Source organism: Rhinoraja longicauda, chromosome 8 (genome assembly GCF_053455715.1).
Source record: "Rhinoraja longicauda isolate Sanriku21f chromosome 8, sRhiLon1.1, whole genome shotgun sequence".
NCBI lineage: Eukaryota > Metazoa > Chordata > Chondrichthyes > Rajiformes > Arhynchobatidae > Rhinoraja > Rhinoraja longicauda.
Window position 1 is genome coordinate 32,039,848 of NC_135960.1, and position 24,299 is coordinate 32,064,146.

General features: G+C 42.8%; 1 protein-coding gene across 1 annotated transcript in view; it reads right to left on the minus strand.

Moving 5' to 3' along the window:
* The window catches only part of ube2f (ubiquitin-conjugating enzyme E2F (putative)), a 95,137-nt gene that overhangs the window by 65,253 nt on the left and 5,585 nt on the right, over positions 1-24,299 (minus strand). Inside the window, exons 2-3 of the mRNA XM_078403548.1 lie at positions 6,991-7,063; positions 5,243-5,381 (exon numbers count right to left, since the gene is read on the minus strand). Coding sequence (XP_078259674.1) covers positions 5,243-5,360 — 118 coding nt within the window. The 5' untranslated portion in view covers positions 5,361-5,381; positions 6,991-7,063. The remainder of the gene's footprint in view (positions 1-5,242; positions 5,382-6,990; positions 7,064-24,299) is intronic.

Sequence of the window (24,299 nt, forward strand, 5' to 3'; positions counted from 1 at the left end):
CAAGGTCAATTCACACAGATAGGAGTCCCAGCTCTGAATTGGAACACAGCAACACATGTGCTTCAAACAGAATTCTCATTGTGGCAGCTCTAGTAAAGTTGTGGGGCAACTAATTCCACACTCTCTTCATCTCAGGAAATTATTTTGATCAAAGCCATCAAAATAACCATGAATTCCTTTCTGTGTTTTAAACAAGGCTAGTGTTTGAGTCTTTTTGTACACTTTATCCATAAGCAATGGAAAACTGAGCAACAACAGATAGACGAGGAGTTTAGCTGACTGTTGGCTCACAGAAAGCTATTTTTTCCAGGAGTACAAATAACAAAAATCTGAACTCCAATGAACAGAGGCACGCTTTCTCAGCTTCAAAGATCCCACTGTTCATTTCCTCCAATTCCAAATCACACCAGTGGCTCCAAAGACCTGATTTCCGGCTGATGGGGGCTGCTGTTTGCCACAAGCTGTATAGGCCAGAAATAGGAGTATTATAATGATGAGCATTTCCCCAATATCTATACTCGCACGATAGGAGTCAATGGAAAGAACGTGGTAGATTTTCCACATTCACTTACAGCAGGTGCATCTACCTCCACATTAGCAAGTACTATTGGTCCATAAGAACATACGAGAAATAGGAATAGGCCATTCAGCCCCTTGAGCCACCCAATCATTCAACAAAATCATATCTAATCTTATATCTCAAGTACCAGTTTCTTGCACTAGCCCCATAACACTGCATCCACAATATCGAGCAATCTATTGATCTCTGCCTTGAAGTTAATAAATGACAGAGCCCCCAAAGCTCTCCAAATATTTATCTGATTTTTAGTGAACATATTTCTCCTCATTTCAGTCCCCAATGGCCTACCCCCTTTGAGACTGTGACTGCTACTTCTAGACTTCTTAATCATGTAGAACGGAAGAGAAACTCTTTTCACGGAACATAAAGGGAGGAGGAGGAGGGGTGTGAGTTGAGAAGTCTAAAGATTGTTGGTCTGTTTTTAAAGCAAAGGAAAGTAAATGATCTCAACAGTAGGCTCAATTACAACATTTGATTTTCAAACCAAAGTATAGGCCAAATATTGGGAAATGCAGTTGCATTTCATTACTCTGAACGATACTGAAGATGAAAGCAAGCAGAGGTCTATCTTAATTGCTATGGAGTCATTGAGTCAGACCCATACAGTGTGGAAACAGGCCCTTCGGCCCAATTAGGCCACACCAGCCGATATGACTTATCTACATTAGTCCCACCTGTCCACGCTTGGCCCATAACCCTCTAAACCTATCTTATTCATGTACCTGTCCAAATATCTCTAAAATGTGATGAGAGTACCTGCTATGTTGGGAGCCTCACCATATAGTTTAATGTGAAATCTACTGATCTTTGTTTAAGATTCTCATGTTGAGATTTAACTAATGATAGTAACAGCCAGAATGCTCCTTTGTGGCTCCTCTTTTCCACGGGGAACCCACTCTCTTTTAACTGTGTCAATATATTATGTCCGATTGTAACATTAGGGTTGTTGTTTAGTGCCTTACCGGTTGATAAGTGTCCTGGACGGAACCAAACTCGCAAACCTGTCCGTATTATCCACCCACCCTGGGATCCAATAGGTTTCAGTTTCCACTGCTTTCTTTGACTTGCACATTATTTATTACTTAGTGTCTGTTATCTGAATCCTGACAACTACGCCAAATGTTGTGTTCGATAAATCACTAGATTCAGATAAGTTTTGATTCACTCAGTAATTTATCACACTACTAAATAAGGCACCTGCACTCGCATATCCTCGAATATCCCCAAACGCACTCGCAAACTCCGAGTACACAGCAGAGCATGCCGCAGGATGTTTCTATATACTCACGTAAACCCGCAAGCACTCACAAACTCATCAGAGCACGCCACAGAATGTTTTGTTCAAGATCACCTGGCACCGTTCGCGACATGGTCCAAGGCTGAGGTTCTCTCACCGAAAGGGCGCCCAACACCATCCTTTATGGCATTTCTTATCAGAGCAGACCACACCACTGCCCCTCCCCGAGCCAATCGTAAGCCCCCCTTGTCTGCAACGTTTCTGCGCTACTAGTGGCAGGGGGCGCGGGTGGACTACCCAATTATTGCTGTTGTGTTGTGTTTGCCAACGTTACGCTTTCCCATAGAATGGCCTTGAAGACTGCGTTCCCAGGCAATGATCACAGATAACACATCTGCAAATTTGTTTTCATTGGCTATGGAATGCAGGGCTGCTAAGTTAGTTGATAACCATTTCACATTTTAACTGAAATTGTCGGCCTAACCCTTAAACTACACAAAATATTAAAGAAATGCGAGTATTTGTTGAAGGACCAAGTGAGATCAGGCAAAATTTCCTAGTTTGATGCATGGTTAAGGATGCCAAGTGAGACAGTGACTGGTGGACATTATCAAAAGACTGTAATTATGACAACACAGTCTCACAAAAGCTACAGCACGGATTAGCATGCAGTCAATGCTGACCGGTTTCACAATCAATCATTGTCACAGATGAATCTGACCTTTGAAAGAGCACTGAAAATGGTCCAAGATGCAGCAAGTAAAAACATGCAGGACTTGCAAGTAGGTCTAGCTGGATCACATAACAGCAAATGTGGTACAGACGCAACAAAATACACAGTGCTGAATACAGCAATCATGCGATAAAAGGTAAAAAAGTTTGTTACTGCTGTGGAGAGAAACATATGCCATCTGAAGGTAGACACAAGGGTCTTGACCCAAAACGTCACCCATTCCTTCTGTCCAGAGATGCTGCCTGTCCCACTGAATTACTCAAGCATTTTGTGTCTACCTTCGATTTAAACCAGCATCTGCAGTTCTTTCCTAAGCATATGCCATCTGAATGCAGGTTCAGATAATAAAAGTGCATTATGCAGAGAGGTCCCCACTATATGTCACCCCTCACTTTTGTTTGCATTTACTTTGCAAACTGAGGACATCTGGTGCTATACATAGTTGTGCACCTACGTTGGGTCAATAGTTTAATCTTCAAGATTCTCCAGGAAATGTTTAAAAAGCAATCAGCATCGTGCAAAGATGTGACAACCTTTGTGACCGCTCAGCAAAGGTAACCAGAAGAAGTATGAAATATTGAGAACTAAGTATCTCTAGTTGCCTGTTTCAAGAGAAGAACAAAGCAACTTCAGCCACCTGCAGACAAAACACAACCACAACTCTGGCCATCAAGTGGTGGAAGTAGAAGGTGTGGACAAAAAACTGGAAGTCGAAGAACTTGCATATGTAGCTTCTATCTCTTCCTGCACATAATACACCCCTCCAATAATGACGTAAAAAATTGGTCTTTATCACAGTATCTGAACACAGGTTAATCAGATTTACACACCATGACCTAAGCAGAGTCCCAACACAATCTTGTGTTTACACAACACAATCTGTGCATAGATTGGATACTTTTACTGTATTTTGAACTGAACAAAAAACAAAGTGAATGTGGAGTGGATGCCTTTACACAGCATGACACAAGCACAAAATGAGCACCCATACACACCATAGCCTGAAGAATGAACACACACTGAAAAACAACAATCATGGCTCAAGAACAAATAATTTTCAAATCCCTTTAGAGCTGAAGATAAAGCAATACAAGCTTGCAAGTCAAGAATATTAGCGAGGCTTCTGTGTGAGGGGAGCAATCTGTCAAAATCAATAACAATAATATGGAAAACTACTCATGGATTAATCCGCTGGACCACACTGTAACTCGTCATCCAACTCTCTATTTAGTTTAGTTTAGAGATACAGTGCGGAAACAGGCCCTTCGGCACACCAAGTCCACACCAACCAGTGATCCCCGCACATTAACATTATCCTACTACTAGGGACTATTTACACATACACCAAGTCAATTAACCTACATACCTGTAAGTCATGAGTGTGGGAGGAAACCGAAGATCTCAGAGAAAACCCACGCAGTCACTGGGAGAACATACAAACTTTGTACAGACAGCACCCGTAGTTAGGATCGAACCCGGGTCTCCAGCGCTGCAAGCGCTTTAAGGCAGCAACTCTACTGCTGCGCCACCGTGCCGCCCTTTTAAATTTTATGTAAGAAAATTAATAATGATCTCATACTATGAGGGTAGACACAAAATCCTGGAGTAACTCAGCGGGACAGGCAGCATCTCTGGATAGAAAGAATGAGTGATGTTTCGGATCGAGACCCTACTTCAGGAGATGAGGGATCTATATTATAAGGCAAGAGCAATAAGGTTGGGTTCTTTCAAGAATTTAGGCAAAGTAAAAGGAACACACAGGGTAAACAGGGAAAATTACTTCCATTTGGACAAAAACACAAAGCTGGGAGAAGGAACCTTTCAGAGGGCTTCGGAATGTAACATGTTTGCATGAGCGATGACTGAAGTCAATACATTCAATATCATTCTCTCCACATCACTTGATTCGTTAAATCCCCCAAAATCTATTAATTACAATTTGAATATATTCAATGGCAGTCTTCTGGGTGTCACAGGTACACAAATTCCTTGCCGGAAGCAATTCCACTGTCACTCTGCCCTATGTAACTAATCAGGCACTTAGGGCCCAGAGCCAAATGCCAAGATATGTTTTCAGTTGCATATTGGGACCTTAGTCAGCTCGAAGCCCTAACGTCTGTGGAGCATTTCCATGTCAAAAGCATAATGAACCTGTGTTCTGAGCTGTGTGTCTTTCCCCATGTTTGAACACAATACAGATATGAACAGAACCCAGGATCTTACGACTGTAAAACTCATGTATTATGAGATTTCCAATATCCTCATCACTTCAGAAGATTCCATAACACTCTGTTGCATTATATCTTCCAGTAAAAGCCAACGGCCAAAATGTTAAGATTCCATCAAGGACCATCCCTCGGGCACATTAATTTCTGAACTAAGCTTCTCCCTATGATATATTAACTTAGCCACAGTTCAATCCCACAGTATTCTAACCACTCTATAAGTACTCTACAATATTGAAAGTTCAAGAAAGCACTTAAAAAAACTTAAAAGTGCTGTGATAATATAACAGCAGGTTTTGTTCAAAACTAAATCTACATAGGGGAGATGAATACCCTTTGATTCAATTATAAACCATTAGTTCAATTCAATTAATTCCTTTCCTCGCCCTCTAATGTGTTATTGTGATGACCAGGGTTTTTAGGGAAACTGTCAACTACGAATAGGACTACACCAACGAGCCACGCACCTTTGATGAGCAGTTTATCTCTAATGGATATACGTCGAGATGATTCAGTCCCTGTGTTTGTGTTGCCTCTCCCTTTCATACCATCTTCTCGTTTCAACTTTTTTGCTAAAGTCAGCATGGCTAGGACACTTCCTTAAATCTGAGAATGAGCAAGCAAAAAAATTCAGAAACGTTCGCTTTTCACAAAAAATTAAGCATTTGAAATATTGTGAAATAAAAGAACACCACCTCATATTCTGCCTTCCAAGTCTACAAACCAATTGTGTGAACATCGAATTTGCCAATGTCAGGCAAACCTTACCTCCTGCATTCCTCTCTCTCCAATCTACTTCTGGCCTTCCATCTTTTTGTCCCCTTTTCCATAGCCTTCAGTCCATTCTCTTCCACCACCACCCTCCTCCCTCCCCCCGCTCCCCCTCACCCACTTTCATCCTGGATTCCATTCACCCACTATCAGTACAGTTTACTGACTTCCACTTCTATCCCATGTAATTTTAGTTCTATCTGCCAGTCACTTCTCCCGTAATGGTTTCCATTATCACCTTCCTTATCAGATTCCAGCACTGGTAGTCTTTATGTTCCTGCATCTGTTGTCTTCACCTTCACCCTCCCCTCTCCCCACATGGCTCCATCTGCCCTTTGTTTGTCTGCTTCTACCTATCATTCACGAGTTTCTCTCTCCACTCTCCCCCCAACTCCACTATTCCCCACCCCCCATCTGTCTCCATCTGCCAATGGCCCTTCACCCTTTCTCAGTCCACCAGCCACCAGCTAGCCCTTGCCTAACCCCTCCTTTTTATGTTGGCCATCTTCCTTCTGCAATCTCGGTCCATATGAAGGATTGCAACCCAAAACATCAACAATTCCTTTCCTTCCACAGATGCTGCTCAACCCACTGAGTTCCTCCAGCAGATTATTTATTGTTTCACCATATCGATTCCTGGGATGGTGGATTTATCATATGAAGACAGGTTAAGCAGACAAGAACTGTGCTGTCTGTGGTGTTGAAGAATGAGAAGCAAGTATAAAATTTACCCTATAAACTTTTTATTAAACCTTTCTTCAATATGTTAACCTATACTTTTTAAAAACAATTAATTGTATCTATCCATCTCACCCACCTCTGTACATTCTTCTATAATCTTCTATGTTTCTCATTGAAATATACAACATTTTCAAGGTTGATGGAAGTTGACATTTCCCCTGGTTGATTTGTCTACAACTGTTGGTCAATGTCACAAAATGATGATAGCCTTGAGGGCAGACTTGGGAAGACAGTATGGCTCTTCATATTTCCTACCAAAGAGGCCTGTGGAGGTATACTGAAAATATTCAAGATAAAAATCATTGACTTTTGGGGTATTAAGGGAATCAAAGGATATGGTATTAATCTAGGGAAATTACACCAAGGTAAAAGATCAACCATGATCTTATTGGATAATGTAGCAGACATGAGGGACCAAATGGTTTAATCCTGCTTTTATTTTCAAGTGAAAATAACCTCACTAAAATCCAGCAGAATACACTCTAAATTTTTTCCATCATTTCATCTTCTTCTTCTTGTAATGAGACATCCAAAAGTACATAAAAATCTTCAATTGCTATCTCTGATCTTGCATGTTTGGCAAGAACTGGTTTTTTTCTGTGCCTCAACTCTTGGTGAGGCCAATTTAATCGGAGGTTTAAGACTGAGATTTACAGATTTTTGCTAGATTAGGGAATTAAAGAAGATGCAAATAAGAATTTACCTTTATGTAGCACTTCCCACAATGTTCCAAATCACTTTACAGCCAATAATGCACTTCTGAAGTATAGTGACTCCTGAAAAGTGGAAAAACAACTCTTATAACACCTGAAATAGAAGATAAATGAAGACACAGATCACCTATAATCAAAGCAACTAATGGAGCAAGATAGAAAGGTTGAAAGTTCTCAGGATCCTCAAGTCTCGTTGATAGTTAAATAAATATTTTACCATAAAGATATTTTTCACATTTTGCTTCAATATAGAACTGCACACCTTTTTCCCAATCCCATTCACCCCGTGTATGTCCTCATGAACCTATTCATGATTCTTATTAAAATTTATATAATTTGGTGTTGACAACACTCTAAGCTACCCAGGCAAAATACGAGATGCCGTTCCTCCAATTTGCATGTGGCCTCACTCTGACAACTCTGTAAGGTCATTATGAGAATGGGAAGAGGAATGAAAATGGTTAACAACCAAGATCAACGGACCGACCGAGGAAATATAATTGTTGCTTCTTCACATAACTCTGTTGACTTTCATTTGACATTGGCATTTGATTCTCATCATTAAAAGGCATTACTTGTGCACACATCCTATTTAGAAATCCTTACTGCAGATAAATAGGATACTGACACTCAGCAGGTCAAGCAGCATCTGCAGAAGCAAAAAGAAGCAAGTTGATATTTCCAGTGGAGGCCCTCAGGACCCGAAATGCTGATTTATACCACAAGCCTTTACAGATGCTGTTTAACCCGCTGATTTCTTCCAGGATCCTGCTTTTTGTTCCAGATTCTAGCCTATGCAGTTTCTTTCGTCATTCAGAAATCCTAATGCCTTTTTTTGGCTTTAACTCTGTTCTTATAGAAACCACTTTAAGTCTCTACTGTAAATCAGGTTAGCAGGCCCGGTGCGCCGTGCAGATGGCTGTACTGACGAGAGCTCCGAGTCAACTCAGCAAACTTGTGTGGATTTACTTTTTACTATTTGCTCTTTTTGCACATACTGTACTATCACATGTTCAGTATGATCGACAAACACCTTTGGAGATAGGAATGTCAGCCAACGCGGACTTTAAGCCAGCTACTGATAACACAGATGACGGCCTCCCCTGGGTGTTTTGTCTAACTGCATGGCGGAGGAGGAAAGCAAAGAGGAAAGCAAAGAGAGGGAAGTGTGCTGGTGCTCTGTGCAGAAGCCGGCGAAGAAGTAACAAACCCCCTCTGCCCAGCATTCTGTTAGCTAATGTGCAATCCCTGGACAATAAATTAGACGAGTTGCGCGCACGGATCGAACACCATCGGGACATTAAGAACTGCTGTGTTCTGGCGTTCACGGAGACATGGCTGGAGACCAGCGTACCCAACTGTGCCGTCACTCCGGAGAGTTCTTCCCTCTACCGACAAGACAGAACGAAGGACTCAGGCAAGTCGAGAGGAGGGGGAATGTGCTTTATGGTTAACTCTTCGTGGGCCATGGATGTCTGCGTTTTAACTATACACTGCTCCCCGGTTCTGGAGTTGTTGACCATTAAAGCTAGACCTTTCTACCTCCCCAGAGAGTTCAGTTCAGTCCTCCTTACTGCTGCATACATCCCCCCACAGGCTGATAAATCTCTAGCCCTGGACAAACTGTATGGGATTGTAAATGAGCTGGAGAACTCCCATCCTGAGGCTGCGTTCATTGTTCTGGGAGACTTCAACAGGGCCAATATGAAGAAGGTTCTCCCAAAATACCCAACACATCTCTTTTCCCACTAGGGGAGAGCAGACCCTGGACCATTGTTACACCCCATTCAGAGACTGTTATAAGCCCCTCCCTCGCCCTGCTTTTGGTAAGCACTGTTCCATTCTACTGCTGCAGGCAGAAACTAAAACAGGAAAAACCGGTTTCCAGGGTCATATATAAATGGAACAATGAGGTTGATGAGGCCTTACAGGACTGCTTTGACACAACTGACTGGCAGATGTTTGAAGACGCAGCAGAAGGCAATATCAACGAATACACAGACTCTGTCTTAGGCTACATAAGTAAGTGCATCGATGATGTGGTTCCAAAAGCCACCATCTGCACTTACCCAAATCAGAAACGCTGGGTCGGACGGGAAATCCGTGCTAAACTTAAAGCACGGACTACTGCCTTCAATTCAGGTGACCTCAACGCCTACAAAGTAGCCAGATATGACCTCCGGAAGTCCATCAGGAAAGCCGAGAGAGACTACAGAAACAAAGTGGAATCTAACTACTACAGCTCGGACTCCAGACGCATGTGGAGTGGATTACGCTGCGTCACAGACTACAAAGGGAAAAACAGGAGTAATGGTCAGCCTACCGCATCGCTCTCGGACAAGCTTAACACTTTTTACGCCCGGTTTGATGCAGACAACACAGCGCCCACCATGAGTCCACGGGTGTGCAGGAGGACTACCACACTGTCCTTACAAACGGCAGACATGAGGCGGTCCCACCTCCTTCAAAGCATCCATCATCGTTCCTGCTCCAAAGAAACCAGTAACCTCCTGTTTAAATGACTACCGTCCTATCGCACTGACATCAGTCATCATGAAGTGCTTCGAGCGACTAGTCAAAACTCACATCTGCTCCTCTCTCCCTGACACCTTGGACCCTCTTCAGTTTGCATATAGACCAAACAGGGCCACGGACGATGCCATCGCCATGGCAATACATACTGCGCTCACCCACCTGGACAACGGAAATACATATGTGAGAATGCTCTTTATTGACTACAGCTCGGCATTCAACACTATTATTCCCTCAAAACTCGTCCCCAAGCTCCTTGATCTTGGACTGGAGACCTCCAATTGCGGATGGATATTCGATTTCCTGACGGGCAGGCCCCAGGTGGTGAGAAGTGGCAGCCATACCTCTTCCTCACTGATCCTCAACACAGGCACACCACAGGGCTGTGTGCACAGTCCTCTCCTGTACTCCCTGTTCACGCACGACTGTACTGCTAAGCACAGCTCAAACGGCATCCTAAAGTTTGACGACACGACCATCTTGGGTCTCATCACAGACAACAATGAGACGGCCTACAGAGAGGAGGTAAGGGCACTAAACAGCTGGTGCCAGGAAAATAACCTCTCTCTCAATGTCAGCAAAACTAAAGAGATGATCGTGGACTGCAGGAGACAGCGGGGGAGTGGACACCTCCCCATCCACATCAGTGATGCTGAGGTTGAAAGGGTCAGCAGTTTTAAGTTCCTCGGTGTGCACATCACTGAGGACCTTTCCTGGACACTGCACAAGGACACAATAACAAAGAAGGCCCACCAGCGGCTCTTTTTCCTGAGAAGACTGAGGAAGTTTGGCATGAAGTTTGGCATCCTCACAAACTTCTACAGATGCACCATCGAGAGCCTGCTGACGGGCTGCATTAGTCTGGTACGGGAACTGTTCTGCCCACAGCCACAAATCACTACAGAGAGTGGTGAAGACGGCACAGCACATCACTGGCAACAGTCTCCTGGCCATTCAGGACATTTTCTACCGGCGGTGCCTGCGGAAGGCACGCAGCATCATCAAGGACCACAGCCACCCAGCACACAGGCTGTTCTCCTTGTTACCGTCAGGCATACGATACTGGAGTATGGCTGCGTGTACCACCAGACTTAAGAACAGTTTCTGCCATCAGGCCATCAGGTTTCTGAACTCATAAACACATTTCAAATCATACATGTTGATTATTTTTAATATTGTCTTTTTACCTATTTTTAATATTGTCTTTTTACCTTACTAATGTCATTTTTTAAATCTTACTTATCCATGGAATATTACTGCTGAGGTGGCCCGTTGTCTTGTCAAATACATTTCATTGTACTGTTGACCCTGTGACAACCTACATATGACAAATAAAATTTATTATTATTATTACTAACTGAGTCAGAAGATGAGGTTTAAGTTTCACACCAGAGACCTCTAAAAACAAAATAAAATTTAGACTGTGGGAAAGCACTGCACTGTCAAAATAGGTGACTTTTGGATGAGATGGCTGCTGTAGTGAATGGAAAAGATTCCCACAACCAGAAAATATATGGGGAATGATAATTTCCTAGCCAATTGCCATCAGTCAACATTAAAACAGATTTATTGACTATCATATTTCAGTCTGTAGGAGCTTGCTCTGCCCATATTGACTGTAAAAGTATAAAAGTAACTACAATTCTAAATTATTTCATTAGCTGTAGAGTTGTAATATAAAGATGCAACATAAAGGTAGAAAAAGATTTTACATAAAAGTAGGTTTCTTTTCCATAAAAACATCCTAAGCTGACAGTCATGATACCAAGTACATTTAATTACATCTCCTTTGTTACAGTAGCATGACATCATTGCAGTCTAGCAGTTGTCTCAGCCGACACACCTAACAAATTCAAAGCTCCAAACAAAGTTGTTGATCCACTCTAATGTACCTTGATCCAATGAGGAAGAATTGGATGAACTAAAGTTGTTTTCTTTGGAGGACACTGAGATGAGGCTTATTTGAAATGTATAAACTTAATGGGGGGCCTAAACTGAGAAATGCATTCTTCCTAATTGCTTCCAGCAGAGAGGGCAAAAACATTATGAGGGGTTTAAAAAAAATTAATTCATAGCAGGATGAGAGGTGGTGAAGATCATATAAAATACAGAATGTAATCAGAGTCTGAAACATCGTTCGGAAGGATGTTGTTTACAGAGACTATTATGTTTAAAAATACTTAGTGTGTATTTGGATGGCTGTGACCTGCATTTAGTGTTGGAAGATGACATTAGACTGGATAGCTCTTTTTCAATTGGCAGATACAATAGGCCGAATGGTTTCCTGCGGTGCTGCAAATGTTCTATGATTTTCATCCAGCTCATTGCATCTCACATTGATTCTTGGTGTCAACTCTGTAGGAGATGGACTGGAATCTCTTCATACACACTTTGTCCAAATGGGTTTTCACTATCATTAATCAAGAGACAAAACAAAGCACTGAAGCTGAAATACAAAGGGAAAATGCTAGAAGCTCTTGGCAGATTAAACCACATGTGTGAAGAGAGAAACAGAGTTAAGTTTCAGGTCAATGACCTTTCACCTGCAGACAGTTAGACCTGCTGAATAATTTCAGAGCTTATTAGAAACTGAATTGAAAATTCCTACAATTCATTCCTAAATATGTCATTCTACAAATCCACTACCCCTCAACTGCATTCCATGCTATCTTGGTTCTAGGATTTATGTTATCCGGTACATAAACCATGTTAGCTACTTGATTAAATTTCAACGTGCAATTCATTCCAAGTGCTTCATTGGTTGTAAAAAGGCCAACAGCTATATATAAGTCACACAAATTCTTCAGCTGGACCTCACCTCATAATGCACATTGCAAAAGTGCAATGGACTTAAAAGGTTAGGCAGACAAAAAACAAAGTGATGCAAGTAACTCGGTGTGTCAAGCAGACTCTCTGGAGAACATGGAAAGGTGAGGATTCAGGTCTGGACCCTTCATGTGCTCCAGAGTTACTCCAGCAAAACTTGGGGGGTTTTTTGCTCAAGATTCCAGTTGCAGTTCCTTTTATCTACTTGAAATGCTAATTCTGTGTCACTCTCCAGAGGTGCTGCCTAAGCAGCTCCAGCTCAAAAACAAAAGAACTGAAGAAATCTCAAAAATAAAGACAAGGCATCCCCAAAATATTCAGCAGAATATGCAACATCTGTAGGGAGAGATAGTCCATTTTTCAACATAATAATTTTTCATCAGAACAAGAAAAGGTTTGAAAACGAAAATGCTTTAACTTGCAAGTAATGGGGAGGGGCTGAAATCGAGGGAAATTGAACAAAGGTAGAGGGAGCAAAGGGAAAGTCTGCAATGAGTACAGACCGCACAGAGTCAGAGTGATACAGTGTGGAAATAGGCCCCTCGGCCAAACATGCCCACACCAACAAACATGTACCAGCTACACTAGTCCCACCTGCCCGCGTTTGGTCTATATCCCTCCAAACCTGTCCTATCCATGTATCTGTCTAAATGTTTCTTAAATGATCGGATAATCCCTGCCTCAACTATCTTCACTGGCAGTTCCATACACCCACCGCCCTTTGTGCGAAAAAGTTATCCGAGATTCCTATTAAATCCTTTCCCCTTCACCTTAAACCAGGGGTGTCAAACTACCGGCTCGCATCGCCTACGCCGCTCTCTCCCCCCTCGCCGCTCTCTCCCCCCCTCGCCGCTCTCTCCCCCCCTCGCCGCTCTCTCTCCCCCCCTCGCCGCTCTCTCCCCCCCTCGCCGCTCTCTCCCCCCCCTCGCCGCTCTCTCCCCCCCCTCGCCGCTCTCTCCCCCCCTCGCCGCTCTCTCCCCCCCTCGCCGCTTTCTCCCCCCCTCGCCGCTCTCTCCCCCCCTCGCCGCTCTCTCCCCCCCTCGCCGCTCTCTCCCCCCCTCGCCGCTCCCTCCCCCCCCTCGCCGCTCCCTCCCCCTCGCCGCTCCCTCCCCCAGGCCGCTCTCTCCCCCTCGCCGCTCTCTCCCCCTCAGCTGGTGGGAAGCCGCCGCACTGTGAATGGGGCCGCAGCCAGCGATCCAAAATCTGAGCTGCTCACCAGGGTGGGGGCTCTGGGTTTGGGTTAAGGTTAGGTGGGATGTGAAGACGTGCTGTTAGTTATGCGGGAATAAGGAAGAGAAGGGAGAAGGTGGTGGCAAAGAAAGGGGAGGGGGAGCAGATGAGGGAAGGGAGGGTTTTTAGGGATGAGGAAGGGAAGAGAGATGTCGAGGAAGAGGAGTGGGCGAGTAGATGGTAAAGAAAGGAAGTAGGGAAGGATGGCGTGAGGAAGGGAGCTGATGAGAGAAGGAATGGTGTTTAGGGATGAGGGAAGGGAGGGGATTTAGGGACGAGGTAAGGAAAGAGAGAGGATGAAGTAAGGGAGGGGAGTGGGAGAGTAGTTGGAAGGAAGGAAGTGAGGATGAGAGAAGGGGTAGGCTAAGGAAAGGGAGAGGCCAGGTGAGGGTAGAGACGGACATGAGAGGTGAGGGGAGAGGATGTGAGGGGAAGGAAGAAAGGCATAAGGAGAAGGATGGGGAGCGGAGCCTTCAGGTGAGATGATGAACAGACCATCTTTCACCATGCTAGGTAGCTTCTGTTTGGCTGTTCACCATCCTGCCAGCCCATGGTGGGCAAAACAAAAACACTGAAGGACGACTATAAGACAGGTGAACAGAATTAGGCCATTTAGCCCATCAAGTCTACTTTGCCATTCAACCATGGCTGACCTATTTTCTCTCTCAACCATATTCTATTGTCTTCTTTCTCCCTCTGACCTAATCAAGACCTATCAATCTCTGCCTCAAAAATACCAAATGTCTTGGCCTCCACCACTGTCTGTAGCAATGAATGCCACAGATTCACCACCCATTCCTCCTCATCTCCATTTTGAATGTATGACCTTTTACTCTGATGCTGTGACCTCTGGTCCTAAACTCTCCTCTTACTGGAAACATTATTTCCACATCCACTCTACCTAGGGCCTAGACACCAATCATAAAAGTAATGCTTGCTAGGCAATCTTCTTCATAAGAAACAAAATTCGTAAAGTGAAACACTTTGTAGTTATAGCAGAGGCTGGGACACATGACAGCAGGTTGAAAAAACGAAGGCAACGAAAGCTGTGGGAGCACACGCGCTTGCGTTCATGCGTGCACATCTGATCCGGCCCGCATGAAGCCGCATGTTGCCTATTCCGACCCGTGACCTAAAATGAGCTTGACACCCCTGCCTTGAACCTATGTCTCTGATCTTCGATTCACCTACTCTGATCAAGAGACTCTGTGCATCTACCCAATCTATTCCTCTCATGATTTTATACATCTCTATAAGATCATCCTCGTCCTCCCGCGCAGGAATAGAGTCCCTGCCTACTCAACCTCTCTCATAGCTCAGAACCTCCAGTCCTGTCAACATTTTCGTAAATCATCCCTGTACCCTTGCCAGCTTGACAACATCTTTCCTATAACATGGTGCCCAGAACCGAACACAATACTCTAAATGTAGCCTCACCAACCTCTTATACAACTGTAACATGGCCTCCTAACTTCTATACTCAATAGAAGATAGACACAAAAAGCTGGAGTAACTCAGCTAAACAGATAGCATCTCTGGAGAGAAGGAATGGGTGACGTTTCGGGTCGAGACCCTTCTAACTACTCAATACTCTGACTGATGAAGCCCAATGTGCCAAAAGCCTTTGTGACCTCCAATCTACCTGCGACTCCACCTTCAAGGAACCATGCACCTGCATTTCTAGATCGCTCTGCTCTACAACACTCCCTAGAGCCTTACCATTCACTGTGTACATCCTGCCCATGTTATATTTCCCAAAATGCAACAGCTCACATTTCTCTGTATTGAATTCCATCAATCATTCCTCAGGCCACCTAGCCAATCAATCAAGATCTGGCTGCAATTTTTCACAACCATCTTCACTATCTGCAAAACCACCCACCTTTGTATCATCTGCTCATCCAAGATAGGATGAGCAATATTACAGAGTAGTAATTACGCCCTCTCTGAGCTGGCACCTGTTCTTGCATCATACACTTCGTTGCTTTCAGAACCTTTCATGGAAATTCCCTTTCTTCTCTCCACCCCACCCCAGCTTTGCAACTTAAAGCAAGATTGATTTTTAACTTTTCGTTGTCTGATGAAAATTCATTGCAAAACTCGGATTCCCTCGAGCACTGAACATCTGCAGCTCATTGTTTTTATTTCTTGAATTTCTGGAAATGACCATTTCCTGCAAACAAAAAGCATGTAAATGTAAATGACATCCAACTGTTTTACCCATCAGCGCATGACAGCATAAATTGATTAAAGAAACTGAAAACTAGCATGCATTGGAGAACTTGTGACTGGGTACAACCACAATAAAAAATTACAGGGTCATCAAACATCCAATACAAAATAAATAAGGATATGGGAAATCCCTTGAACAGTCAACTTCGTGGGATATCAGAGCTTGTTAGTACAAACCAAATATCCAGAGGATGCAAAGGTAATTCACCAGGATTTTGCTTGGATGGAGTGTGAGAAATGACACAGACTGGGCTTGATTGCCTGTTCCTGGTGTGGAGGTGGCCGAGGCATGAGATACATAAATATGTTTGGCATATATACCACAGTTGGCAGAAATCCTTTCCCCATCGCAGAGGTGTCTAAAACTAGAGGGCATAGGTCTAGGGTAAGGACTAAAAGGTTTAGAGGGCATTTGAGACAGATTTTATTCACCCAGAAGGTGGATGGAATCTGGAACACACTGCTCAAGTGTAGCACAAGACAGACGCATCACAACATTAAGTAGGATCCAGATGAGCACTACAATCACGACAAGAATGTTACAGTTCAAGTGTTGCAAAGAGGAATTAGTATAGATGGGTACTTAATGGTCAGCATGGCCACAGCAGGCTGAAGGGCCTGTTTCTGTGCTGTATAAACTTAGAAGATAGAACAGTACAGCACAGGAACAGGCCCATGCGCCTACATTTTCGGTGTCGAACATGATGCCAAGACCAACTCTTTCTATCTGCACATAATCCATATCCCTCCATATCCATGTGCCTATCCAAAAGCTTTTTGAATGCCACTGTGTCATCGCCACCACCCCCGGCATTGCGTACCAGGCACACACCACCCTCTGTGTAAAAAAAAAACGTCCCTTGCACTATTAAACTTTGCCCTCTGAAATCTGCCCATTTAACTAACTTTCGGTGACTGCCTCTGCAGGTCAATAGACTTTGATGGGAGATGCACTTTGTATTTACTAACTCAACGTCCAAACTTAAGCAGTAAAATGCTCAACAATTGCATAGGTACCTTAAGTGAAAATAAAAGATTCAGTGATAACATTCTGAAGCCGGACAGTGGAAGTATGGGCAGCAACCTGGCCAATACCCAACTAAATGAACATAGATTTGTTACCCATTATCATGCTATTTGTGGAAGCTTGCTGCACACAAATCAGTGCCCACTCCAAAATAGTTTCGGAGCAAACTGAAACCATGAAATGGTAGAGAAACAAAAGTCTTTCTTTTCCCACGACACAAGATTGCCGAATGGAGAAAGGCCAATTAGATTATTGTCCCAACAATGAACATAAAATTAATCCTATTACTCTGGACTCTCGGAATCTCATTGTTGTGCTTTGCCTTAGTTGATGCAGTGGTCTCTGAATAATTCCAAGCAGTAGGGCAAATCTATGCTCCATCAACTTCCTGCATGTAAAAGTTCTCCAAGCCCTTTTCATCGCCAACTTAGTGACTGCCTTCTACACACGAACCAACGTTATCTTCCCGACGTTAGGAATTATTTTTTTCTTGTACACAGTGAAAATTTCAGAGAATTCTGGATGTAGCCCAGACCATCACACAACATCCCCTCCATTGACTCCATCTATACTTCACTTTGCCTCAGCAAGACCACCAGCATAATCAAGGATGAGTCTCACCCCACACTCTCACTTCTCCCCTTTCCCATCAGGCAAGAGGTACAGAAGTGTTAAAACACATCCTTCAGGATTCAGAGACAGTTTCTTCCCAGCTGTTATCAGGCAACTGAATGAATGAATGAATAAGTTTATTGGCCAAGTATACAAGGAATGTGCCTTGGTGCTCTGCTCACAAATGACAACACACACACACAGTTAATAATTAAGAGTAAAGCATAAACACATCAAAACAATAAGGATTGTTAATAACTGAATTGTTCTCTCACCAACAAGACAGCGGTCCTGACCGACCATCTACCTCATTAGGGACCCTCGGACTACGTTTAAATCAGACTTACTGGATTTTATCTTGCTAAACATTATTCCCTTTATCCTGTATCTATACACTGCAGACGACTTGATTGTAATCATGTTTCGTCTTTCTGCTGACTAGATGGCATGGAAGAAAAAAGCTTCTCTATCAAAGCATCTCTTTATCCTTTCCTGGAGCCGATGCCGTTTCATCTCTTGCGTCTTCCAGTGTATCTAAACTGCACCTTCTCTTGGGTTTTGATGGTTGAACCATTTATTAAAATAAGTCATTCTTGGGAATACAGGAATGGCTGTTAAGGCCAGCATCAATTGCACATTCCCAGTTGCATTCAGTACTTGGAGCAGTAATTTCAGTAAATTACACAATTCAAAATATGATGGCTTTCAGCTTCCAGTTCAACAACTTCCTCCAGTATCATTACATTAGGTGTAATTTCATTTCTTATTCCCTCCAAAATGCATTTGATCATTACCCGACTGCATCTGCTTAGCATTTCATTAACTCATAATACACTGCCCTGGCATTTTTGTAGAGCTCCCATCACAAATGATTCTGAAAATAGTATTTCTGACAATATTAATTTAACCTTGAAATAATTACTGTAAGAGCATATTGACATATAGCATGTAATAGCCTTTAGACCACAACATGTCCCCTGGGACCATGTTTTACACTCCCAATTGAAAGGGTGAAAAAAATCAACAGAAACAGACGAGAACACAAAGTGCTGGAGGAACTCAGCGGATCAGACAACATCACTGGAGAACATGGATAGGTGACGTTTTGGGTCGGAACCCTTCATCAGATCGATTGCCGGGATGGGGGGAATGGAAAGAAAACTGGGAGAGAGGAGAGGCAGGATAAAGCATGGTAGACGATAGGTAGACACAATCAAGGGACGGTTTTAATAGGCAGGTAGTTGGAACAAAGGTCAGACATTAAAACAGAAGGCATGAAGCAAAAGGATTGCAGAGTTGCAAAAGAAAGAATGTAAGAGGAGAAATAGGTTCGAGTCCACTTTCGGCATGGTTGTGGGGAGGGGAGTTAGTTGTAGGGGTTACCTAAAATTGGCAAATGCAATGTTCATACTGTGGTTTGTAAGCTACCCAAGAATATGAGGTGCTGTTCATTCAGTTCGCATGTAGCCTCGCTGTGGCAATGTGGAGGCCCAGGACAGAAAGGTCAGTATGGGAATATGAGGGAGGGTTAAAATGGTTAGCAACTGGGGGATCCAGTAGGCCTTGGCAGATCAAACCCAATGACTGACAACACGGTCGCCAAGTCTGCGCCTGTTCTCGATGTATAAGAGCCCATGTCAGGAACACCGGATGCAGTGGATGAGGTTAGAGGAAGTGCAGGTGAACCTCTGACTCACCTGGAAGGACTGCTGGGATCCCTGGATGGTGGCAAGGGAGGGGGTATAGGTACAGGTGTTACATCTCCTGTGGTTGCAGGGGAAAGTACCTGGGAGGGGTGGTTTGGGTGGGAAGGGATGAGTGTACCAAGGTATTGTTTCGGGGTGGTTTCTACAGAAGGCAGAAAGAGGTGGAGATGTGAAGATGCGACTGGTGGTGGGATCACTTTGGAGGTGACGGCAAAGACGGATGAAGATGTGTTGGATGTGGAGACTGATAGGCAAAAGGTGAGGACCAGGGAACTCTATCTTTGTTCTGTCTGGGGAAAGGGGAGCAAGAGAGGAACTGCCTTCTCAGTTGCTAACCATTGTATCTCCCATTCCCATACTGACCGTCCTTTCCTTGGCTTTCTCCATTGCCAGGGTGATGCCACACCCAATCTGGAAGAACAGCACATCATATTCTGTTTGGGTAGCCTATCACCCAAAGATATGAATATTGAATTCTCCAATTACAAGTAATACCCCCAACTCAGGTGCGCACTCATTTCTCCCACCATCTCCTATCACCCTCGTCACCCTGCTTCTTTACCCTGGCAAGACGGCCAGACGTGCAGGTGAAACTACAGTGGGAATAATAAAAATAAATCAACTTGACCTCAAGTCATCTGTCGGGCATCCTATTAACACAAATAATGATGCAATCACCATGGCCATATAAATCAAATGAGGGTGATGAATATTCCAACAAGCTATGTCACATTGTGTGCTAAATATGACCAGTATGATTTTGTTCTCATTAACTGTATTATAAAACAGATTTGCATTCTGCACGGCTGGCAAAGAATTGGTGCAAAACTCAGAGAAGTGCAGAATCAGAAACAGAGCATTTTGTTCAAGTGGTGTATCACCACATTTATATCCACAGAAGCATCTTCTCACTAAAACGTCTTTCATTCAATGTTCTCACTCCATTAATCAAGCCTTTCTTTAATTGTAAAAGTGTCCCTTGTTTCAATCACTGCATGTGGCAACATTTGCAATTTAACCACATTATGCAATGATTTACTTCCCAAATTGTTTTTACCAGAGCATTTTAGAGTTGCTCCTCTATTCTCGACTCACCTGTGAGGAAAGGGTTTGTTTTCTCTCATTCATCATATCAAACTCTCTTCATAATTTTAGAGCACTTGATCCCATCTATTCCAAATCTTAACTTTTTAAAGAAGAGATTCCCAATGAATCTAATCTTCCCTGATCATATCAATTCTGGCAATAGGCGTGCAAATTTATTCCCCACTTTTTCTTACATCTTCAGATCAAAACAAACGAAGTCTGTCCAAAGAAAAAGCATAAATTTAATAAAATCTTGTTAAAAGATTAGATTTTCTCTGGAAGTCCCCACTATTTCGTTTTCACACCTTGCGAGTTGCAAGTTGCATTGCAACTTTCAATGATTTATGTTTTTTATGTCCGCAGTGCCCCACTCCCAGTAAACATACTGATTTTGACATCGATGCAGTGCCTGACCACTAAACTTGCAAGAAATCAATCACACTGGCAGGAAATGCAGAGCCTACTTGATATTCACTGCTGATAACTACCTCCTTAAGAATTAAAGACACAAGGCAATTCATGTGCTAGTTAGAATGGTTATCTTCACCAGAGGAACAGATGGCACTATGCCATCAGTAAAGGATAATAAACATTGATAATCAAGCAAATCTTGCCAGCCTTACTGTACTGATCATTGTTTCTTGCACAAAGAGGTACCATTCATTACAGCAAGATAGTCAGTGTTGCAAAGTCACTGGTTGACAGACATCTTTGTATCGAGTATGCGCCTGGTTGAGATTAATTGAATTATAATATAGTCCATTCAGTCGTTCAACTGAATGAACTATTGATTTTTCTAGCACTAAACTGGGTTTTAAATAATGTAAATTGGTGATGCTGAGGTTGAAAGGGTCAGGAGCTTTAAGTTCTTTGGTGTGCACATCACTGAGGACCTTTCCTGGACACTGCACACGGACACAATAACAAAGAAGGCCCACCAGCGGCTCTTTTTCCTGAGAAGACTGAGGAAGTTTGGCATGAACGCCAGCATCCTCACAAACTTCTACAGATGCACCATCGAGAGCCTGCTGATGGGCTGCATTACAGTCTGGAACGGGAACTGTTCTGCCCACAGCCACAAATCACTACAGAGAGTGGTGAAAACGGCACAGCACATCACTGGCAACTGTCTCCCGGCCATTCAGCACATTTTCTACCGGCGGTGCCTGCGGAAGGCACGCAGCATCATCAAGGACCACAGCCACCCAGCACGCAGGCTGTTCTCCTTGTTACCGTCAGGCAGAGGATACAGGAGTAAGGCTGCGCGTACCGCCAGACTTAAGAACAGTTTCTACCATCAGGCTTCTGAACTCAAACACATTTCAAATCATATATGTTGATTATTTTTAATATTGTCTTTTTACCCATTTTTAATATTGTCTTTTTACCTTACTAATGTCATTTTTTTAAATCTTATTTATCCTTGGAATATTACTGCTGAGGTGGCCCGTTGTCCTGTCAAATACATTTCATTGTACCGTTGACCCTGTGCCAACCTACATATGACAAATAAATTCTATTAAATATACACCAAAAATATGTCTGCACTATATAAACCAGACAGATAAAGACAAGTCATTGACAGACAGCAGCAAGAGCACAACATGACAGATCTGTATACAAACCATTGGTAAATGTTATTAATTTCACTGAAATCAAGGATTCTGTAACTGAGAAGCTGTAACCCGTACAACAATGAGCAAATTCCCATTCAATAAAGATCCCTGTTTTAAAGATTAAGTTCCATTGCTTAACCAGTGCTAAATGCACTTGTTCAATCAAGTACATCACCTTAGAGTGGGGAAGTATCAAAATATTAAGCAAAAGGAGTAGTCTCACAATGGTAGTGCACGGACAAAAACTCAAAAAATCTTTTTTGATTGGAAACTCGCATCCACATGGACAGGTCGTTTTATCCACTTCCCAATAAAACCATGACACCCATTCTCACCAAACAGAAATCTCCACCCTTACACACCCCAAATGAACTGCCCATCCACTTACACGATAAAGGGAGCCTACTCATACTGTTTTGATGCAAGATAGTCACGGCCCATTAATGTCTCTACTTTCCTCCAGGTGTACTAATGTTGAATGTGGCTGTCTTGTAGTAGAGGGCTAGAAAGTGGAGGAAGCGTTGGGAAAGAGTTTAATTGTATCTATTTACCTTGAGGAATCACCTTATGAATGTTTTAGAAATGGTAATCTTCAAAAATACATTAGTTCACAAAAAAAAATCGACAGGAATTGCAAGACCTAGACGTCCTTAGCCAAATCATCTCCATCAAATGACATTGTTAAGATTGTCATTTGTTATTTCCCTGTATTCAATTTTAGCTCATCAACTGCAAATGATGGAATTATTGCTTGCATTGGTGGAACACAAAATATTCATCTTACTCAAAAGTCCCTGAACAACTCATTTATTGCTGTACAAAAGCCTTCTCTGTTGCATTAATTAGAAATGATTAATTCTGCACACAGAAGAAAGACTGTATCCTGGAGCTAAGTATCATTGCTGATATATCTGTACGTGACATTTAGGATGAGACAGCGAGTTTTGAATGATAATTTCAGCCTGTGCCAAGTCATTTTCATCCAATAACCTCCAGTCACTTTTAGAAAGTCTGACTTATTATAAGTCTTATATTTTCAAGGCTTTAATAAGGTTAGCTGTGTCTGCTATTCATTTCTTCGCATTAGTCTGTGTCAATGTTTATATATTTTTGCATACACAATATTCTAAAAGGTCTTTAAATGTGAGCAAAACTGAACCAAGATACTTACACTGCTTACAGATCTCCACATTCAGAAAGCCATACAAGTAAAACAGATATCCGCTGAGTTACTCCAGCATTTTGTGTCTATCAGATACTTTTCTCATTGGGAATAGTTGAGAATTTTCCAATTTTAAAATAGCTGAGAATAAAGACGTTCAGGAGATTTATATCAATACCCCAAAGCACAATTCTGTGGCACCATAACACAATTCTGTGGCTGCAGTCATACACCAGTCTCCTATACAATAAATAGATCTCCATAATAAATCTATGCAGGGGGATGCAATCTCGTTGGCTCTCCTCTTTGCACTGGACCATCTGGACAATAACAAAATGTACATCAAACTTTTGCTCATTCATTACAGCTTGGCAATCAACTTCATCATTCCCTCCAAACTTGTTATCGAGCTCAGGGAACTGGGTCATTGCGCATCACTTTGCAACTGAATCCTCAACTTCCTCATCAATTGACCACAATCAGTACGACAACACTTCCTCCTCAACAACCATCAGCATTGGAGCACCTCAGGGCTGTGTGCTCAATCCCATGCTCTACTGACTCATGACCATGTAGCCAGACAGTTCCAACTCAACTTTCATATCCGCTGATGACACCACCATTGTTGGACAAATATGAATAATGATGAGTCAGAGTATAGGAGAGAGAACAATCATCTGATTATATGGTGCCAAAACAACAACCTTGCTCTCAATATCAGCAAAACCATGGAACTGATTTGGGACACGAAATGCTGGAGTAACTCAGCGGATCAGGCAGCTAGAGAAAATGGATAGGTTATGTTTCAGGTTGGGACCCATCTTCAGACTCAAAGATAGGTGACTTCACTGATCCATTTTTTTCCAGAGATGCTGCCTGATCCACTGAGTTACTCCAACATTTTGCGTCTATCTTTGGTACAAACCATCATCTGCAGTTCCTTTTTTATTACAGGTTGTGGACTTTAGAAGAGGGTGGCCTAGAATCCATTAACTTATCTTCATCGACAAGGTGGCAGTGGAGAGAGTCAACAACTTCAAGTTCCTAGGCGTGTATATTTCTGAAGATCTGTCCTGGGCCCAGCAAATCGATGCGATCATAACAAAACCCCAACAACAACTCTACTTAGAAGATTTGGTATGTCGATGAATACCCTCTTGAAGTTGTGCAGGTTTATGGTAGAAAGTATATTGACAGATTGCATCATGGCCTGGTTTGGCAACTCGAATGCATCACAAGTATTGACCTCCCCGCCATCAAAAGAATCTTC